At 66.5% G+C, this 19929-nt stretch overlaps 2 protein-coding genes and 1 long non-coding RNA gene across 12 annotated transcripts; 2 read left to right on the top strand and 1 right to left on the bottom strand.

Moving 5' to 3' along the window:
• Positions 1 to 4279: 4279 nt before the first annotated feature.
• Positions 4280 to 14711, bottom strand: THOC6 (THO complex subunit 6). Of its 8 annotated transcripts, none has more exons than XM_075129128.1 (13): positions 14592 to 14711; positions 12298 to 12362; positions 12152 to 12216; positions 11799 to 11902; positions 10653 to 10690; positions 10536 to 10584; positions 10375 to 10446; positions 7917 to 8019; positions 7583 to 7632; positions 6996 to 7058; positions 6470 to 6580; positions 5000 to 5128; positions 4280 to 4681 (listed from the first exon to the last, which is right to left on the bottom strand). In XM_075129128.1, exons 1-13 carry the CDS (start codon positions 14694 to 14696, stop codon positions 4598 to 4600), a joined length of 1038 nt encoding a protein of 345 aa, XP_074985229.1. In that variant the 5' UTR covers positions 14697 to 14711; the 3' UTR covers positions 4280 to 4597. The 8 variants fall into 8 exon arrangements, with proteins under 8 accessions (XP_074985229.1, XP_048710717.2, XP_048710718.1 ...); XM_048854760.2 differs by having other exon boundaries at positions 12298 to 12413; positions 14592 to 14616; XM_048854761.2 differs by lacking the exon at positions 14592 to 14711 and adding an exon at positions 14190 to 14344 and having other exon boundaries at positions 12298 to 12413.
• LOC142072437 (uncharacterized) lies at positions 13538 to 13992 on the top strand. Its single transcript, XR_012668786.1, has 3 exons — positions 13538 to 13615; positions 13697 to 13776; positions 13901 to 13992. It is a non-coding gene; the product is annotated as an uncharacterized LOC142072437 (long non-coding RNA).
• HCFC1R1 (host cell factor C1 regulator 1) lies at positions 14456 to 19531 on the top strand. 3 transcript variants are annotated; one of them, XM_075129131.1, is made up of 6 exons: positions 14456 to 14583; positions 16435 to 16667; positions 16755 to 16817; positions 18648 to 18827; positions 18936 to 19070; positions 19153 to 19531. In XM_075129131.1, exons 2-6 carry the CDS (start codon positions 16525 to 16527, stop codon positions 19307 to 19309), a joined length of 678 nt encoding a protein of 225 aa, XP_074985232.1. In that variant the 5' UTR covers positions 14456 to 14583; positions 16435 to 16524; the 3' UTR covers positions 19310 to 19531. The 3 variants fall into 3 exon arrangements, with proteins under 3 accessions (XP_074985232.1, XP_074985234.1, XP_074985233.1); XM_075129133.1 differs by lacking the exon at positions 14456 to 14583 and adding an exon at positions 15566 to 15975; XM_075129132.1 differs by lacking the exon at positions 14456 to 14583 and adding an exon at positions 16010 to 16339.
• Positions 19532 to 19929: the final 398 nt, after the last annotated feature.

Below are 19929 nucleotides of genomic sequence, written 5' to 3'. Positions count from 1 at the left end.
GGGCTCGTTCGCCACGGGCCTAGAACGTGCGGGAAAGCACCTGCCGACCGCGCTCCTTTGAACAGCCGCTGCTTCGTGCCAGGCAGTCGTACCAGGCTCCTTGACACGGCTGCCAGTCAGCTGCGACCGGCAGGGGGTGAGTCCACTGCGCTCTGCCTGCCCCGCTGGGAGCCCACTGTCCGCTGGGTAGGTATCCCAGGGAGCCCAGCGTGTCGTAACGAGCATCCCACCACCCTGGCCACTGCATCCCATGAATCATCTGGTTCCTCGCCATTTTCAGGGAGCTGTCAGAGGTGCAGGCTCCCAGGAGCCAGTGACGAGAGGGGCAGGATGGGGTGGGGTGGATGGACAGACAAATGGAGGGGCAGGGAGGGAGGGGAACATGACAGGGTTGTGTGTAGTGAGGAATGGGGGGATGGAGTGCTGGGGGGGGGGGATAGACAATTCAGCCTGCACTGAAATCACACCGAACAGCTGGCCCATCTCTGCTATTTGCCCCCTTCTGGCTCCCAGTGCTGACACCTGCCTTTCCACTGGCTTCTCTTACACAGCTCTGGGTGATTTCACTCCACGCTTCTCCCTCCCCAGCATGCCCCCCGCCCACCTGTGTCATCACCCCCCAGCCTCCTCCCTCCCTGTTAATACCCAGCCACCCCCCCACCCCAGCCAAGTGTCACTCAGCAAATGGGGACCCTGACACCCCGACACACTATCCCCACCCTGTTCCCCGAGGCACGTGGCACCCTTTGGTGGCAGCAGTGGGCTAGTGCCAAGGGTGCCCACACACACAGCTGCCCCCTGGTGGCAGCAGTGAGATATGGCGCAGACACACATCCCTGTGCATCCAGGTGCTCCCTGGTGTTCGTAGTGGGGTACGGCACAGAGACTTTCCCAACCCTGGCAAAGAGGGGCTAGGGACACCCTCCCTGCTCTTCCTGGCAAATAGCCATTGATGGACCGATCCCCCATGAATCTATCTAGCTCCCTTCTGAACCCCATTACCATCTTGGCCTCCACAACACCCTCTGGCAAGGAGTTCCCCAGGTTGACAGTGCGTTACCTGCAAAAATACTTTCTTGTGTTTGTTTTAAACCTGCTGTCTAATTTCATTGGGTGGCCCCTTGTTCTTGTGTTATGAGAAGGAGTAAATAACACTTCCTTATCCACTTTCTCCACACCAGCCGTGATTTTATAGACCTCTATCAGATCCCCCCTTAGTCTCCTCTTTTCCAGGCTGAAAAGTCCCAGTCTCATTAATCTCTCCTCATACGGAAGCTGTTCCAGACCCCTGGAAGCCGTTCCAGACCCCTTTCCTACGAAACCTTTAGGGCTAGACACTGAAGGACTGACCGTCCGCGCGGTACTTTGCGTAAAATCCAGACTGCTATTGACCTGGCAACGTGGCTGGCCCTAGGGTCAGAAGAGCACTTTGTGTAGCCAGCAGAGATTTTATGTAACTTCTCCCTGGACTGGAGCTCGGTGCTGGTTGGGACCAGAGAATGGGACGGCAGGAAAGGGGGCTGGGTGGCTGCTTTTTTCAGCTTCTCCATAACCAGGGTGGGGGATCAGGAGCTCCGTGTGTGACGGGTTGGGGAGTTTAACTTCAGTGTTACCCACCAGTCGTTGGGAGGATCTGCTCCCCCCTGCAGCCTGCCCTGGGCATGTCCAGCGTGGGCTGCCCCAGGCTCCCCGGGACACATGAGCCAAGACGATCATTAGGCTCCCTCGTTAATCTGGGGCGTGGCAGAAGACTGACATGCTCATTGAGCTCGGCAGAGCCAAAGCCCTAAAATGTGGGCTGTGGATTTTGCCAGGCTGCCTCGGGACAGAGGCCGGAAGCTGGCTCAGTTCCACCCCTCACCTCCCTGGGCTGACATTTGTGTCACCGACGCAATCGCTAGAGAAAGCACACCCCATGGCCTGGCTGGGAGCCAGGACTCCTGGGTTCTCCCCAGCTCGGGGAGGGGCATGGGGTCTAGAGGGGTTAGAGCAGGGGGGCTGGGAGCCAGGACTCCTGGGTTCTCCCCAGCTCGGGGAGGGGCGTGGGGTCTAGAGGGGTTAGAGCAGAGGGGCTGGGAGCCAGGACTCCTGGGTTCTCCCCAGCTCGGGGAGGGGAGTGGGGTCCAGAGGGGTTAGAGCAGGGGGGCTGGGAGCCAGGGCTCCTGGGTTCTCCCCGGCTCGGGGAGGGGAGTGGGGGCTGGTGGGTTAGAGCAGGGGGGCTGGGAGCCAGGACTCCTGGGTTCTCCCCAGCTCGGGGAGGGGCATGGGGTCTAGAGGGGTTAGAGCAGGGGGGCTGGGAGCCAGGACTCCTGGGTTCTCCCCAGCTCGGGGAGGGGCGTGGGGTCTAGAGGGGTTAGAGCAGAGGGGCTGGGAGCCAGGACTCCTGGGTTCTCCCCAGCTCGGGGAGGGGAGTGGGGTCCAGAGGGGTTAGAGCAGGGGGGCTGGGAGCCAGGGCTCCTGGGTTCTCCCCGGCTCGGGGAGGGGAGTGGGGGCTGGTGGGTTAGAGCAGGGGGGCTGGGAGCCAGGACTCCTGGGTTCTCCCCAGCTCGGGGAGGGGCATGGGGTCTAGAGGGGTTAGAGCAGGGGGGCTGGGAGCCAGGACTCCTGGGTTCTCCCCAGCTCGGGGAGGGGCGTGGGGTCTAGAGGGGTTAGAGCAGAGGGGCTGGGAGCCAGGACTCCTGGGTTCTCCCCAGCTCGGGGAGGGGAGTGGGGTCCAGAGGGGTTAGAGCAGGGGGGCTGGGAGCCAGGGCTCCTGGGTTCTCCCCGGCTCGGGGAGGGGAGTGGGGGCTGGTGGGTTAGAGCAGGGGGGCTGGGAGCCAGGACTCCTGGGTTCTCCCCGGCTCGGGGAGGGGAGTGGGGTCTAGAGGGGTTAGAGCAGGGGGGCTGGGAGCCAGGACTCCTGGGTTCTCCCCAGCTCGGGGAGGGGAGTGGGGTCCAGAGGGGTTAGAGCAGGGGGGCTGGGAGCCAGGGCTCCTGGGTTCTCCCCGGCTCGGGGAGGGGAGTGGGGGCTGGTGGGTTAGAGCAGGGGGGCTGGGAGCCAGGACTCCTGGGTTTTCCCCGGCTCGGGGAGGGGAGTGGGGTCTAGAGGGGTTAGAGCAGGGGGGCTGGGAGCCAGGACTCCTGGGTTCTCCCCAGCTCGGGGAGGGGCGTGGGGTCTAGAGGGGTTAGAGCAGGGGGGCTGGGAGCCAGGACTCCTGGGTTCTCCCCAGCTCGGGGAGGGGAGTGGGGTCCAGAGGGGTTAGAGCAGGGGGGCTGGGAGCCAGGGCTCCTGGGTTCTCCCCGGCTCGGGGAGGGGAGTGGGGGCTGGTGGGTTAGAGCAGGGGGGCTGAGAGCCAGGACTCCTGGGTTCTCCCCGGCTCGGGGAGGGGAGTGGGGTCTAGAGGGGTTAGAGCGGGGGGCTGGGAGCCAGGACTCCTGGGTTCTCCCCAGCTCGGGGAGGGAAGTGGGGGCTGGTGGGTTAGAGCAGAGGGGGCTGGGAGCCAGGACTCCTGGGTTCTCCCCCAGTTCTGGGAGTGGGGGCTGGTGGTTAGAGTGGGGGCTGAGAGCCAGGACTCCTGGGTTCTCTCCCTGGATCGGGGGAGGAGAGTGGGGGCTGTTGGAGGATTTGCTGCCTGGCTCCCCTCCCTGGGCCAGTTCCCGGCAGTTACACCCGTTACAGAACCTCCCATGTTCAGACTCTCAGCTCCAGCATCTGCTGCTGCGCGAAGCCCTGGGACCGGGACCCCCAGGGCTCCTTCTCTGATCCAGGCCGGCTCCCCCTGCGATCGCCAGTGTTGCCCCCGTTCCCCTCCGTGGGGTCCCCCCCGAGCCGCCCATCCCGGAGAACCAGGCAGCTGCCGGCTCCCCGCAGCCCGGGCTGAGAGCGACCCGGGGATGAGCGTGGAGCCAGGTCCCCCAGGCCGAATACCGAGATACACCCAGCTCCGGGCAGACGGAGCCCCCAGCCCGGCGGCCTGGGCTGAGGCGGAGTTGCTGTAACGCGAGCTGTGACGAAAACGGCAGCAGGCCGCACACCAGAGCTGGGCGCAGTCGGGGAGGCTGGAGAGAGGCCAGAGGTGGAGCCGGCTGCATAGCCCGTGCCAAGGGGCCCGGCTGGGGCTCGCCACACGGCTCTGGGTAACACAGGTTTGCTAAACGCGCTCCCTGCCCTCCAAGTCAAACGCCGCCTCAATGCACCCGCAGATCTGTGGGGCGACAGCTCCGTGCACCCCCCCCCCGCCCGGCTCCAGATCTCCCAGCCAAACCCCTGAGCCGCAGCAGCCCTTCAGGCACAGAGACGTGGGGGGGGGCCTGGATTTTATTAAAAAAAAAAAAACAGAAGAGAAAAAACCAAAAAGGAGCAGGGAAAGGGGGCTTGGGGGGGCTCTGGGGTGGGGGAGGGGATTGGGGGGTCCTGGGGGCAGGAATTAGGGGTGGGAGGAAGGGAACGGGGGAGGAGATTGGGGGTTCTGGGGGGCTCTGGGGTGGGAGGAGGGGAGCAGGGGGTCAGGGAGGGGAACTGGGGGTCCTGGGGGTGGGGATCGTGGGTAGGGGGAGGAGTTCGGGGGTGCTGGGGGAGGAGATCAGGGGGTCCTGGGGGACGGGGCGCTGGGGGGAGCTAAGCGAAGCAGAGGGAGAAGGCCCGGTAGCTGAAGTTGGTGAAGACGTCGACTTTGTGGCTGCTCCCAGCGGCCGTCAGCACCTGGGGGGGACAGATCAATTCGGGGGGGGGGGGGGGGGGGGGGGGAGTCAGTGGGGCCAGGACCCTGGGGTCCCCTTTGGAGCTGGATTAGCTTCATTGGAGTCCCTGCCCCAGAGGCCCCCTCTTCCCAGCCCCCTGCCCTCCCCCCGACTAGATGCCTGACTCTACTCGAAGCCCCCCCAATTAGGTACCTTCCCCTCACTCCAATTCCAGCCCCTTCCCCAGCTCCAGGCCCCGCCTCTCTCCCAGCCCCTCCCACCTCCCAGCTCCTCCCCCACTCCTCTCCCAGCCCCCCCATGTGCGTGGGGCACCCCCTACCTTGTGCTCAGGGGAGCGCTCGTTGACACAGAGCGAGTGGACGGAGCGGGGCGTGCAGGGGATCTGAGCCCTGATTTCCCCACTGATCTGCAGGTGGTTGATGGCCGGGCTGTGTCCTGCGGAGAGGATCTGGGGGGCAGAGACGGGGCGGGGGGGTTAGTGAGAGACCTCGGGAGATAACGGAGGGAAAGAACCAATGAACGTGCGGGGCCTGGAACGAGTGGCGGGATGGGAATAGAAAGAGAGAGGAGAGAAGAGAAAAGACGGGACTAGACTGAATGACGAGAGCATTAAAAAGAACCAACAAACGAAAGGGGGAACGGGACAAAGAGGGAAAAAGCCGCAAGGAATGAACGAAAAGGCAAACGAACGAAGAGACGAACACAGGAACAGAGCGGCTGGACAGGAACAGAAGAAAAGAACGTCAGACATCAAATGAAGAAACGAGAGAGAGAAGGAACGGGGAAAAAAGAGTGAAAAAGTGACCTGGGGGCTAGAACAAAGGACTGACTAAAAAAGCAAACAAATGAACAAGCAGAGGACTGGCACAAATGAAGAGGGCAAGAAAAAGAACGAATGTAAAAAGAAAGAAGGAAGGAAGAGAGTAATAGAAAGAAAACAATGAACAAACCAACAGGAGAACAGAACGAATGGGGAAAAAGTAAATAAAAACATGGAGGAAGAGAAGGAAAGGAGGAAAAACAGAACGCAGGCGTGAATGAACGGAGAAGAGAATGAATGAAGAGAACAAGAGAAAGAAGGAACAAAAACAAACGGAGAAAAGAACGAAAGAATGAACGAAGAGGGAAATAGACATAAGAACGGCCAGACTGGGTCAGATCAAAGGTCCGTCTAGCCCAGTGTCCCGTCTGCCGACAGTGGCCAGTGCCAGGCGCCCCAGAGGGAGGAAGGAAGGAAGAAGGCAAGAGAAAGAAAGAACGAAAAGAAAAATGAAGACAAACGAATGGGAAAAGAACAAACGAAGGAAGAACCCCAGTGACGAATGAACGATAAAAGAGAAGCAAAGAATGAAAAAAGAGCGAACGGACAGGAAACGGAACAAATGGAGGAACAGGACGGAAGGATGGATGAACGAATGAATGCTAGAAAGAATGAATAAAACAAACGAAGGAATAAATCAGGGAACAGAAAGAGGGAAGAAAACGCGTGAATGAAGCAGTAAAACGAACGAATGAACCGGGGAGCAGAACGACTGAATGAAAAGCGCGAACGAACCCGCAGGGCAACAGGAAGAACCAACGAACGGGGGAAGAAAACGAAGGAAGGAAGGATCGCCCACCTGGGTGAAAGAACAAACGCCCCCCGAAGTGGCCCCCCACCTGCCCACCCGGGGGAAGGACGCGATGCCCACCCAAGCGTGTGCCAGGAAGAGGCCGGACCGGAGGGGAGGAGACACGGAGGAGCCCGGGCCTGGCGCAGGCCGAGGGGTGCAGGCCGGGGGGCACTCACCAGGTCCTGGTAGAACATGACGTGCTGCTGGCAGTGGGGCAGGGGGAAGACCGTGGTGGGGGTCACGGAGCGCAAGTGCCAGAGGGTGAGCGCCGGGCCCCCCCCGCACACCTGGGGGAGAGACGGGGTCAGACGCCGCAGGGACCCCCAACAGCCCTGCTCCCCCCGCACCCCATGAGCCTCGGCGTCTCAGGCCAACCCCTCGCAGCCAGCTGGGAGGGGGAGACTGCTACCGGGCCCAGCGCGTCCCCGGAGCCCCCCGGCCGGGCGCCACGGGGCGGGGTGCGTCCCCGGAGCCCCCCGGCCGGGCGCCACGGGGCGGGGTGCGTCCCCGGAGCCCCCCGGCCGGGCGCCACGGGGCGGGGTGCGTCCCCGGAGCCCCCCGGCCGGGCGCCACGGGGCGGGGTGCATCCCAGCAGATCCCTAGCCCCACAGCTGAGGAGACGGTGACTTTACCACCCCAGGTGCAGCGGGGGGGGGCCCCCAAACCAGAGCCCCCAGCGCCCCCTGCTGGGAACTCACGCACCATCCAGTCACAGTCTGTTGCCAGGCAACGGATCCACTTCCCGAGCTGGGGCCGGCTGCATTCCTGGGGGAGGGGAACGAGGGCCTGTTATGGGGGGAGCAGTGGGGTCTGGTGGGTCAGAGCTGGGGGGTCTGGGAGCCAGGACTCCGGGGTTCTCTCCCCAGCTCTGGGAGCGGAGTGGGGGCTGGTGGGTTAGAGCAGGGGGGGCTGGGAGCCAGGACTCCGGGGTTCTCTCCCCAGCTCTGGGAGCGGAGTGTGGGCTGGTGGGTTAAAGCAGGGGGGGCTGGGAGCCAGGACTCCGGGGTTCTCTCCCCGGCTCTGGGAGGGGAGTGGGGGCTGGTGGGTTAAAGCAGGGGGGGGCTGGGAGCCAGGTTCTCTCCCCGGCTCTGGGAGGGGAGTGGGGGCTGGTGGGTTAAAGCAGGGGGGCCTGGGAGCCAGGACTCCGGGGTTCTCTCCCCGGCTCCGGGAGGGGAGTGGGGGCTGGTGGGTTAAAGCAGGGGGGGCTGGGAGCCAGGTTCTCTCCCCGGCTCTGGGAGGGGAGTGGGGGCTGGTGGTTAGAGCTGGGGGACGGGGGGAGCTGTCGTTACCTCGTATTTGTGCACTTCGATGAGCTGGACCTGTGCCCCGGTGCGTAGATCTGCGACACAGAGAGCTCAGTGTGGGGGGGGGCAGGGCCTCCTTCCCCCCCCCCCCGCCCCAGTCATCACCTGCCCCGCAGAGAGACAGTGGCGGGATGGGCCATTCTCACCGCTCAGCCGGGGGCAGGGGGGCACATGGACGGGTCTCAGCACATCCCGGAGGACATGGATGGGCCCCAGGCTACGAGCCACCCCCTCCCCCGGCCCACGGGCCCGCCCGAGGGCTCAGGATGGGGCCAGGGTGTCAGGACGGCGGCGCCGTGGGGGTCCTCCGGCTCCTCACCCCACATGCGCACGGTGCCGTCCTCGCTGCCCGACAGGCACTCCTGGGCCTGGTCCCGCAGCGCCAGGCAGTGGACGTAGTCACTGTGCCCCCGAAACTCCTGCTGGGGAGACAGGGAGAGAGAGTGGGCAGGGGGGCACGGACAGACGGGGTGGATGGGGATGGACTGACAGAGAGGGACAGACAGACAAGAGGACGGGGACAGACAGACGAGGACAGACAGACGGGAAGACGGGGATGGACAGACGGGAGGACAGGCACACACAGACGGGGACAGACAAACAGGGTGGACGGTGACAGACAGACAAGGACAGACAGACGGGAGGACGGGGACAGGAGGACGGGGACAGGAGGACGGGGACAGGAGGACGGGGACGGACAGACGGGAGGACGGGGACAGGAGGACGGGGACGGACAGACGGGGACGGACAGACGAGAGGGCAGGGACAGGAGGACGGACAGACGGGAGGACGCGAAAAGGAGGACAGGGACGGACAGATGGGAGGACAGGCACACACAGACGGGGACAGACAGACGGGAGGATGGGGACAGGAGGACGGGCACACACAGACGGGGACGGACAGACAGGAGGACGGGGACGGACAGACGGGAGGACGGGGACGGACAGACGGGAGGACGGGGACAGGAGGACGAGGATGGACAGACGGGAGGACAGGCACACACAGACGGGGACAGACAGACGGGAGGATGGGGACAGGAGGACGGGCACACACAGACGGGGACGGACAGACGGGAGGACGGGGACGACAGACGGGAGGACGGGGACAGGAGGACGAGGATGGACAGACGGGAGGACAGGCACACACAGACGGGGACAGACAGACGGGAGGACGGGGACGGGAGGACGGGCACACACAGACGGGGACGGACAGACAGGAGGACGGGGACGGGAGAACGGGAGGACGGGGACAGGAGAACGGGGACGGACAGACGAGAGGACAGGGACAGGAGGACGAGGACGGACAGACGGGAGGACGCGAAAAGGAGGACGGGGATGGACAGACGGGAGGACAGGCACACACAGACGGGGACAGACAGACGGGAGGACGGGGACGGGAGGACGGGCACACACAGACGGGGACGGACAGACAGGAGGACGGGGACGGGAGAACGGGAGGACGGCGACAGGAGAACGGGGACGGACAGACGAGAGGACAGGGACAGGAGGACGAGGACGGACAGACGGGAGGACGGGCACACACAGACGGGGACGGGAGAACGGGGACGGGAGGACGAGGACGGACAGACGGGAGGACGGGGACGGGAGGACGGGGATGGACAGACGGGGACGGACAGACGAGAGGACAGGGACAGGAGGACGAGGACGGACAGACGGGAGGACGGGCACACACAGACGGGGACGGGAGGACGGGGATGGGAGGACGGGGACGGACAGACGGGAGGACGGGGACAGGAGGACGGGGACGGACAGACGGGGACGGACAGACGAGAGGACAGGGACAGGAGGACGAGGACGGACAGACGGGAGGACGGGCACACACAGACGGGGACGGGAGGACGGGGACGGGAGGACGGGCACACACAGACGGGGACGGACAGACGGGAGGACGGGGACAGGAGGACGGGGACGGACAGACGGGAGGACGGGGACAGGAGGACGGGGACGGACAGACGGGGACGGACAGACGAGAGGACAGGGACAGGAGGACGAGGACGGACAGACGGGAGGACGGGCACACACAGACGGGGACGGGAGGACGGGCACACACAGACGGGGACGGACAGACGGGAGGACGGGGACAGGAGGACGGGGACGGACAGACGGGAGGACGGGGACAGGAGGACGGGGACGGACAGACGGGGACGGACAGACGAGAGGACAGGGACAGGAGGACGAGGACGGACAGACGGGAGGACGGGCACACACAGACGGGGACGGGAGGACGGGGACGGGAGGACGGGGACGGACAGACGAGAGGACGGGGACAGGAGGACGGGGACGGACAGACGGGGACGGACAGACGAGAGGACAGGGACAGGAGGACGAGGACGGACAGACGGGAGGACGGGCACACACAGACGGGGACGGGAGGACGGGGACGGGAGGACGGGGACGGACAGACGGGAGGACGGGGACAGGAGGACGGGGACGGACAGACGGGAGGACAGGCACACACAGACGGGGACGGGAGAACGGGGACGGAAGGATGAGGACGGACAGATGGGAGGACGGAGACAGACAGACAAGGACAGACAGACGGGAAGACGGGGATGGACAGACGGGAGGACAGGCACACACAGAGGGGGACAGACAGACGGGAGGACGGGGACAGACAGACGCTACCCTCCCATTTCAGTGCGTTCCGGCCCATTTCCCCAGCAGTGACCGAGGGGGGGGGCTCCCCCTGGTGGCCCACCCCTGCACCCACAGGCTCCCATGGCCCCCCCAGCTCCACGGTGACCCCCCCACACTCACGGTGAAGGCGCCGGACTCCAGGTCCATGGCGTGCACGGCGCAGTCGCCCCCGGCCAGCAGGAGGCTGTTATCCTGCGGGGGAAGGGCAGAGAGACAGCAGGTAAGGGGGGGGCTGGGGGACCGAGGGGTGCCCCCCCTTCCCACAATGCACGGCAGCTCACCTTGGGGTTCAGCTGCAGGCTGTTGATCTCGGGCACCTCCAGGCTGCTCCTGGCACAGGAGAGAGAGCGGGAGTGTGAAAGCGAAGGGGGTGGGGGCAGGGGGACGGGGGGGCTCACCTGTACGGGGGTCTGCGGCTCCAGGCTTCCTTGCACCCCTGCCAGGGAGAGAGGCGGTGTTAGGAGGGACCCAGGGGTCCGGGGCGGGAGAGGCGGCGTTAGCAGGGACCCAGGGGTCCGGGGCGGGAGAGGCGGCGTTAGGAGGGACCCAGGGGCCCGGGGGGGGAATAGGCGGCGTTAGCAGGGCCCCAGGGGCCCGGGGCGGGAATAGGTGGCGTTAGGAGGGACCCAGGGGCCCGGGGCGGGAATAGGTGGCGTTAGGAGGGACCCAGGAGCCCGGGGCGGGAGAGGCGGCGTTAGGAGGGACCCAGGAGCCCGGGGCGGGAATAGGCGGCGTTAGGAGGGACCCAGGAGCCCGGGGCGGGAGAGGCGGCGTTAGCAGGGACCCAGGAGCCCGGGGCGGGAGAGGCGGCGTTAGCAGGGACCCAGGGGCCCGGGGCGGGAATAGGCGGCGTTAGCAGGGACCCAGGGGCCCGGGGCGGGAATAGGCGGCGTTAGCAGGGACCCAGGGGCCCGGGGCGGGAATAGGCGGCGTTAGGAGGGACCCAGGGGCCCGGGGCGGGAATAGGCGGCGTTAGGAGGGACCCAGGGGCCCGGGGCGGGAATAGGCGGCGTTAGGAGGGACCCAGGGGCCCGGGGCGGGAATAGGCGGCGTTAGGAGGGACCCAGGGGTCCGGGGCGGGAATAGGCGGCGTTAGCAGGGACCCAGGAGCCCGGGGCGGGAATAGGCGGCGTTAGCAGGGACCCAGGGGCCCGGGGCGGGAATAGGCGGCGTTAGGAGGGACCCAGGGGTCCGGGGCGGGAGAGGCGGCGTTAGCAGGGACCCAGGGGCCCGGGGCGGGAATAGGCGGCGTTAGGAGGGACCCAGGGGCCCGGGGCGGGAATAGGCGGCGTTAGGAGGGACCCAGGAGCCCGGGGCGGGAATAGGCGGCGTTAGGAGGGACCCAGGGGCCCGGGGCGGGAATAGGCGGCGTTAGGAGGGACCCAGGGGCCCGGGGCGGGAATAGGCGGCGTTAGGAGGGACCCAGGGGCCCGGGGCGGGAGAGGCGGCCTCAGCAGGGACCCAGGAGCCCGGGGCGGGAGAGGCGGCCTCAGCAGGGACCCAGGCGTCCGGGACACGTGGGGGAGGGCAGCGGCACGTCTCACCTTCTTGACGATGTCGCTCCAGTTCCAGGCCTTGAGCTCGCCGTTGCCGGAACTCAGCAGCTGCCGCTCGGTGGAGACCATGGCGTAGACCGGCCCGTCGTGGGCTGCGGAGGGGAGCAAGGCGGGCGTCAGCCCCGGGGCAGGGCATCTGGGGCCGCTGGATTCGGTGCGTGATGGGAGCTCCCTGGCATGACCGGGTGCTGTGCGTTCCGGGAGCTCCCCAGCTTGGTGCAATGCATTCTGGGACCCCTTGGCTTGGCAACAGCGGGCACGACGCATCCCAGGTTGGCGCAAGTGGCCCCAGTGCATGCTGGGAACCCTCCCTCTCTCCCCCACCCGCGAGAGGCACCTACCTGTGAAGGACACCACCGGCTTCTTGCTCTCCTCCTTGGCTTCGGAGCTCAGCGCCGCCGAGAGGCTGGGGGGGAGCAGAGGGGGGTGAGCGGAGGGGAGCAGCCCCAGGAGGGGCAGGGGGTGACGGGGGCAGGCCGGGGGTTACCTGAAGATGGCGATCTCCCCATAGTTGTTCCCAGCTGCCAGGTACTTGCCGCAGGGCGAGACGCTCTGGGAGAAAACGGTCATATGCAGCAGCTCCAGCGCGCGCTGGGCATCCCTCTGGGGGCGGGAGGGCGACGTATTAGGGGGTCAAGTACTGGGACATGTACTCCCAGCATGCACCGGGCCGGGTCGCGCCAACCTGGGGGGCTCCCAGCCTGCCGGGGCCGGGTCGCGCCAACCCGGGGGGCTCCCAGCCTGCACCGGGCCGGGTCGCGCCAACCCGGGGGGCTCCCAGCCTGCTGGGGCCGGGCCGCGCCAACCCAAGGGGGTCCCGGCCCACGCCAACCCGGGGGGCTCCCAGCATGCACCGGGCCGGGTCGCGCCAACCCAGGGGGCTCCCAGCCCGCGCCAGGGCCGGGGCGCGCCAACCCGGGGGGTCCCAGCATGCACCGGGCCGGGTCGTGCCAACCCAGGGGGCTCCCAGCCCGCGCCAGGGCCGGGGCGCGCCAACCCGGGGGGCTCCCAGCATGCACCGGGCCGGGTCGCGCCAACCCAGGGGGCTCCCAGCCCGCGCCAGGGCCGGGGCGCGCCAACCCGGGGGGTCCCAGCATGTACCGGGCCGGGTCGCGCCAACCCGGGGGGTCCCAGCATGCACCGGGCCGGGTCGCGCCAACCCGGGGGGTCCCAGCATGCACCGGGCCGGGTCGCGCCAACCCGGGGGGTCCCAGCATGCACCGGGCCGGGTCGCGCCAACCCGGGGGCCTCCCAGCATGCACCGGGCCGGGTCGCGCCAACCCGGGGGCTCCCAGCATGCACCGGGCCGGGTCGCGCCAACCCAGGGGCTCCCAGCCCGCGCCAGGGCCAGGGCGCACCAACCCGGGGGGGTCCCAGCCTGCTGGGGCCGGATCGCGCCAACCCAGGGGGTCCCAGCCCGCGCCAGGGCCAGGGCGCGCCAACCCGGGGGGCTCCCAGCCCGCGCCAGGGCCAGGGGGCGCCAACCCGGGGGGCTCCCAGCCCGCGCCAGGGCCAGGGGGCGCCAACCCGGGGGGCTCCCAGCCCGCGCCAGGGCCAGGGGGCGCCAACCCGGGGGGCTCCCAGCCCGTGCCAGGGCCAGGGGGCGCCAACCCGGGGGGCTCCCAGCCCGCGCCAGGGCCAGGGGGCGCCAACCCGGGGGGCTCCCAGCCCGCGCCAGGGCCAGGGGGCGCCAACCCGGGGGGTCCCAGCCTGCTGGGGCCGGATCGCGCCAACCCGGGGGCTCCCAGCCCGCGCCAGGGCCAGGGCGCACCAACCCGGGGGCCTCCCAGCATGCACCGGGCCGGGTCGCGCCAACCCGGGGGGGTCCCAGCCTGCTGGGGCCGGGTCGCGCCAACCCGGGGGGTCCCAGCCCGCGCCAGGGCCAGGGCGCGCCAACCCGGGGGGTCCCAGCATGCACCGGGCCGGGTCGCGCCAACCCGGGGGGTCCCAGCATGCACCGGGCCGGGTCGCGCCAACCCGGGGGGGTCCCAGCCTGCTGGGGCCGGGTCGCGCCAACCCGGGGGGGTCCCAGCCCGCGCCAGGGCCAGGGCGCGCCAACCCGGGGGGCTCCCAGCCCGCGCCAGGGCCAGGGCGCGCCAACCCGGGGGGTCCCAGCCCGCGCCAGGGCCAGGGCGCGCCAACCCGGGGGGTCCCAGCATGCACCGGGCCGGGTCGCGCCAACCCGGGGGGTCCCAGCATGCACCGGCCCGGGTCGCGCCAACCCGGGGGGTCCCAGCCTGCCCTGGGGCTGGGTCGCGCCAACCCGGGGGGCTCCCAGCATGCACCGGGTCCCCGCCCGGTGCATGCTGGGAGCCCCACGCCCGGTGCATGCTGGGATTGCCTCCCCCCGTCCTCTGCCTGTGCTGCGGATGCAGTTACCTCCCCAGGTGCCATGAGGCCTCCTCACACAACGTGCCTCCGCGTCGCGCTACTCTGACGTCGTCACTCCGCGTCTCCCCCGGCCGAGGACTACAGCTCCCAGCAGGCTGCGCGGGCCCGCCCGGGGCGGCTCGGGCAGCGAGCGCGCGCGGCGCCCGATGGGAAATGGAGTCCCCACGCGCCGGACGGTCTCGTCCCAGCAGAAGGCCAAGGACTACATTTCCCAGTAGGCCCCGCGCCGCCGCAGTCCATTGGCCCGCTCCTCTCACGTGACGGGGGAGGCTGCGCACGCATCCCGGAGGAAGGTGGTGGCGGAGAATCCTGAGGACGCTGAGGCGGGGGGGAGGGGAGTAAGAAAAAGGACCCCGGTCGGTGCGAAAAAAATCTCTGTCAGGTCCGTACCGCGCATGCGTCGAACCCCACCCAATCGCTGCCCCCGTCGCGAGACGAACGGTGGAAGCCACGCGCCGAGGTGCCAACCGCTACACCTGGGGTCGCTCTGCGCATGCGCGCGGGCTGACTTCGGCCTGTGGCGCGCCCCCGGAACTGCAGCCCCGCCCCCTGCGTCTAGCCACGCCCCCTTTCGAGGGCCCGCCCCATCTCTTCAGGGGGTTGTGGCTGGGTGCAATGCATGCTGGGAGCCCCCCCCGGCTCCACGTGACCCCCCCGGTGCATGCTGGGAGCCCCCCCGGCCCCGTGAGGCCCGGCGCAGTGCATGCTGGGAGCCCCCCCGTCTCCATGTGACTTCCCCGGTGCATGCTGGGAGCCCCCCCGGCCCCGTGAGGCCCGGCGCAGTGCATGCTGGGAGCCCCCCCGTCTCCATGTGACTTCCCCGGTGCATGCTGGGAGCCCCCCCGGCCCCGTGAGGCCCGGCGCAGTGCATGCTGGGAGCCCCCCCCGGCTCCATGTGACCTCCCCGGTGCATGCTGGGAGCCCCTGGCCCGGCGCAGTGCATGCTGGGAGCCCCCCCCGGCTCCATGTGACCTCCCCGGTGCATGCTGGGAGCCCCCCCGGCCCCGTGAGGCCCGGCGCAGTGCATGCTGGGAGCCCCCCCGGCTCCACGTGACCTCCCCGGTGCATGCTGGGAGCCCCCCCCGGCTCCACGTGACCTCCCCGGTGCATGCTGGGAGCCCCCCCCGGCTCCACGTGACCTCCCCGGTGCATGCTGGGAGCCCCCCCGGCCCCGTGAGGCCCGGCGCAGTGCATGCTGGGAGCCCCCCCCGTCTCCATGTGACCTCCCCGGTGCATGCTGGGAGCCCCTGGCCCGGCGTGGCCCGGCGCGGTGCATGCTGGGAGCCCCCCCGGCTCCACGTGACCCCCCCGGTGCATGCTGGGAGCCCAGCAGCTCAGTCCATCTGGCGCCCTGCGCCTTGGGAGCCGGCTGAGCCCGTGGGCGGGGTCGCTGGGCGTGTCTGCCGCCCTGTCAGGGTTCCCGCCCCACTCTGAACTCTCGGGACAGGGGTGGGGACCCCCATGAAAACCCCCTAAGCTTATTCTTACCAGCCCAGGTTAAAACTTCCCCAAGGCACAAACTATTTTACCTTTTCCCTTGGACTTTATGGCTGCCACCACCAAGCGTCTAACAGATACATAGCCGGGAAAGAGCCCGCTTGGAAACGTCTTTCCCCCCAAAATCCTCCCCAGACCCGACACCCCCTTTCCTGGGGAAGGCTTGATAAAAATCCTCACCAATTTGCATCGGAGACCACAGACCCAAACCCTTGGATCTTAAGAATAGGGAAAAATCAATCAGGATCTTAAAAGAAGAATTTTAATTGAAGAAAAGGTAAAAGAATCACCTGTGTAAAATCAGGCTGGTAAATACTTTACAGGGTAATCAGATTCAAAACACAGAGACTCCCTCTAGGCAAAACCTTAAGTGACAAAAAGACACAAAAACAGGAATCTCCGTTCCATTCAGCACAGCCTATTTTAGCAGCCATTTAAACAAAACAGAATCTAACGCGTCTCTAGCTAGATTACTGACTCAGTTCTCAGACTCCATTCCTGTTCTGTCCCCGGCAAAAGCCTCCCACAGACAGAGAGACCCTTTGTTTCTCCCCCCTCCAGCTTTGAAAGTATCTGGTCTCCTCATGGGTCATTGTGGTCAGGGGCCAGCGAGGTTATTCTAGCTTCTTACCCCTTTACAGGTGAGAGGGTTTTTCCTCTGGCCAGGAGGGATTTAAAGGGGTTTACCCTTCCCTTGATATTTATGACAGCGTGTAACTCTCCCTTGTCTCTCCAGGCGATGACCCGCGGATGGGTCCCCAACCCTGGCAGCCGGGGGCGGCGGTGACCTCGAGCCCCGGCACTGCCCCTTCCTAGGGGGGCGGACATGGGCTGGAGCCGCCGCCCGTGGCTGGGCTCCCCCCGCTGCACGGCCCCGACCCCTGGCTGGAGGCAGGAGGTGCCCCGCAGAATGCCCTGGGCCGCTCGGGATCAGGGGCTGGTCAGCTTCACCGGCACGGCACTGCCATGGTGAGCGTATGCGGGGGCTGCTGGGACTGAAAGAGCTGGGACGGGGCACTGGGACCCTCTGATTTTGACTCTCTCCTCCTGTTTCAGCATCCGCCAGCTGCCCCACGTGGCGTCGCTGGCCCTGAAACGCCGCCTGGGGAAGGAAGAGCAGTGAGTATGGGGGAGGTGACATCAATGGGGGAGGCCTGGGGGCCTTCATCCCCCTTCCTGGTTAAACCCTGCCTGGTTCCTCACCACAGCCTGGCTGCAGTGCATGCTGGGGGATCCCTAGTTTGGCAGGACCGAGGGCGGGACTTCCTGAGAGCTCCCCCGGTTGGCATGAGCAGGGGCAGTGCCTGCTGGGAGGCCGCTCTCTTGGCGTAACTCAGTGCAATGCATTCTGGGAGGCTCCTGGCCTCATGTGACTAGGCGCAGTGCAGCCCAGGAGACCCGTTACCAGCTTTGCCCGTTACTTTGGGGTTCACTCATTTATTAGGGTTACCCTTGGGGAGGGAGGTTCTGTAATTCTATCAACGTGCTGCTTGTGTCCCTTGTGTTCTCATACGGAGCTCTGCTTCTCCCTGCTGCACGTCCCCTCCCAACGGCGTGATCCTGCAGGACCTCGGTTCCCTAGGGCTGTAAAAACACCGTGAAAACACACCCACACCCCCACCCCACCCCAAGTGGACCAGGTTAATCAGCACTTTCACATCACAATTGTTCTGGTCGCAACCCACTGGCTGAGCAAACCCCAGGGGATTTGGGGGCGTTGCAGGGATCTTTAGCTTAGGGACGAGGAGCCTTGCTGCAGAGCGAATGCGGAACCAAAAACAACCCCACGAGGGGGAGACGGAGAGAGGGAGACGTAACCGGCTTAACCAAGAAAGTTATTTATTGCCAGGTAATAACCACCGGGGAGCCAAACCAAACCGTGATCATCTTAAATCCACATTATAAAAGTCAGATTTAGAAAACTCTAACTGATCACACACGTCAGGGTCAGGGGGCTGCACCTAGAGAGCGAGAGAGCTGGGTTCTCACCACTCCGTGAAGCTGGAGTCGATTGGGGGTCCCAGGGGGCTGTGGTAGCTGAGGGTCCGGAGTGCTGGGGTCCCAGTGGACCTGCTGCAGAGTTTGGATCCAGGCAGCAGAGCACGGGCTGGAGCGTGGGTCGGGGTTTTGTAGGGGAAGAACAGTGGTTCAAGGGAGACGCTCGATTTGTTTATGGGCAGACGGATGGCTCAAGGGAGGATCCCAAAGTTGTTTTGCTCAGGACAACAGGAGCTGAGCTTCCTGGCTGTGGGCGCTGTTCCCTGGAGGGAGCTCACAATGCAGTTAGGGAGCGTCACCATTTTGGATACCAATAAAGGATTCATGACTAGAATTGCTCTGATCACCACTGAGCTGAGGGCATGGAGGCGTGGGTTCATTAACATCTGGGGCAGAGATCCCCCATCATGCCGTGCTGCCCTGCTTTTCTGCTCCCAGAGTTCCCTGCGGTCCTTGCCTTGGAATCTCCATTCTGTAGGCTGATGGAGATGCCTCCTTGTCCCATCTTCCATGCAGATGAGGCTAGGGGGGTTTCCTTATTCCTGTCCCCCTTATCCTGGGGTTTAGGGGTGTCTCCCACAGCCTTTCCATTGCTTTTTGTACGTCTTTCTTCTGGTGCAGATTTGGTTCAAGCAGAGGCTGGGGCGGGAAGCTCTTTCGTGAGTCAGCCAGGCTGGGCCCTGCCCCCCGGTTCCCCAAGAACACAGAGCTGCTAGGTGGCTCCCCAGCTTGGCGTGAGGTGGTGCAAAGGCTTCTGGGAGCTCTCCAGCTTGGCTGGACTGGTCACGCGGGCGCTTAGGCACGCAAGGCTCGGCACGACCGTGCGCAATGCATGCTGGGAACCCCCGTCTCGCTGCAAGTGGGCACACAGCAGCCCAAGAGCCCCCCAGCTTGGCGCGACCGAGCGCAGTGCATTGTGGGAGCTCCCCTTTCCCTCCCCACCCGCTGCAGGCAGCCCGGCCCAAAGCAGTTCCTGTCGGAGGAGAAGATGGCGGCCCGCTTCAACACGCTGAGCCTGGAGAACGACCACGTCTACAGCGGCAACGGGTTCCCCGCCCGGGGCCCGGCGCCCGACCCCGCCTGGGCGCAGTGGGTGCAGGATTACGCCCGCTGCCGGGAGCCGGAGCAGAGGTACCCGGGGCGCACCATGGGGAGCAGGGCGGGGGAGCAGCGTGCCGGGGGGAACGGGGGACTCGCCCCAGAGGTGGCTGCATCTCAGCGCTGTGTGTTCCCCCCTAGGCTGCCCCCGGCTGGAGGGAGCGAGGACGCCGGCGGGGCGGAGGCCGAGGAGGGCAGCGTGGTGCTGGAGGGGGAGTTCAGCATGGCCGACTGCACCCCCCTCAGCCTGGCAGAGCCAGGCCTCCTACAGTACCTGTGAGTATTGCCCCATGGAGGGGCAGGAGGGGGCAGGGACGGGCTGGCGTTATCTAACTTCCGTCTCCTTCCCCTGCCCCAGGAACCCCGCGACGGAGCTGGTGCTGTGGACCCCCCCGGGTAGCCAGGTGCCCCACTCCATCCGGACCCTCATGCTGCCCCCCAGCGCCCTAGCTGACCCCCCGCTGCTCTCCCCAGGCCGGGGGCAGGGGGTGCGGCCGGAGGAGATGGAGCTGTGATGCAGGACCGTTCCCCATCCCAGCGGGGGAGACGCTGGGTATGGACTCACCCCAGACAGACCCACAGGGGCTGGATGCACCCTGTCGCCAGCGCAGCGAGCTTCCCCGCAGCAGTGCCCCGAGCTGGGGCGTCCCCACCACTGCGACCACAAGATGAACTGTACTGAAGTTTGTGCGTCTCGCCCGCTGCCCGGGAGTCAATAAAGGAGGAGAGAGCCCTGAGGCTGGGGAGGTCTGGAATGTTTTGGGGGCTGCCCCCCCCCACGGGGAGGGGGAATTTTGGGGGAGTCCCCTCTCTCCCTGCTGGAGGGACCAGCCCCCCTGGGGAAAGATTTCTCGCCCCAGGCAGAGGGTGGGGACAGCGTTTCTCCCCCGGCCTGGGAGTTCAAAGCAGGTGAGGCGCTCGAAAGGGGTTTGCAACCCCCCAGCCAGGAATAGTCCCCTCTCCCGGCAACGCTGCGAGCTTCCCCCAACAGTGCCCCCAGCCAGTGACTATACAGCCTGCTGCTGTGAGCTTCCCTCTAGAGGTGCCCCCAGCCAGACACTCCCCCAACACCGGCCCACCCCCAGCGCTGTGCCTTGCCTCAGTGGCTGCCCTGCTGGTGAGTTCTCCCTCCCCC

The sequence above is a fragment of the Caretta caretta genome, chromosome 6, assembly GCF_965140235.1.
Source record: "Caretta caretta isolate rCarCar2 chromosome 6, rCarCar1.hap1, whole genome shotgun sequence".
NCBI lineage: Eukaryota > Metazoa > Chordata > Testudines > Cheloniidae > Caretta > Caretta caretta.
This window is presented reverse-complemented; position numbering and strand designations above follow the sequence as displayed.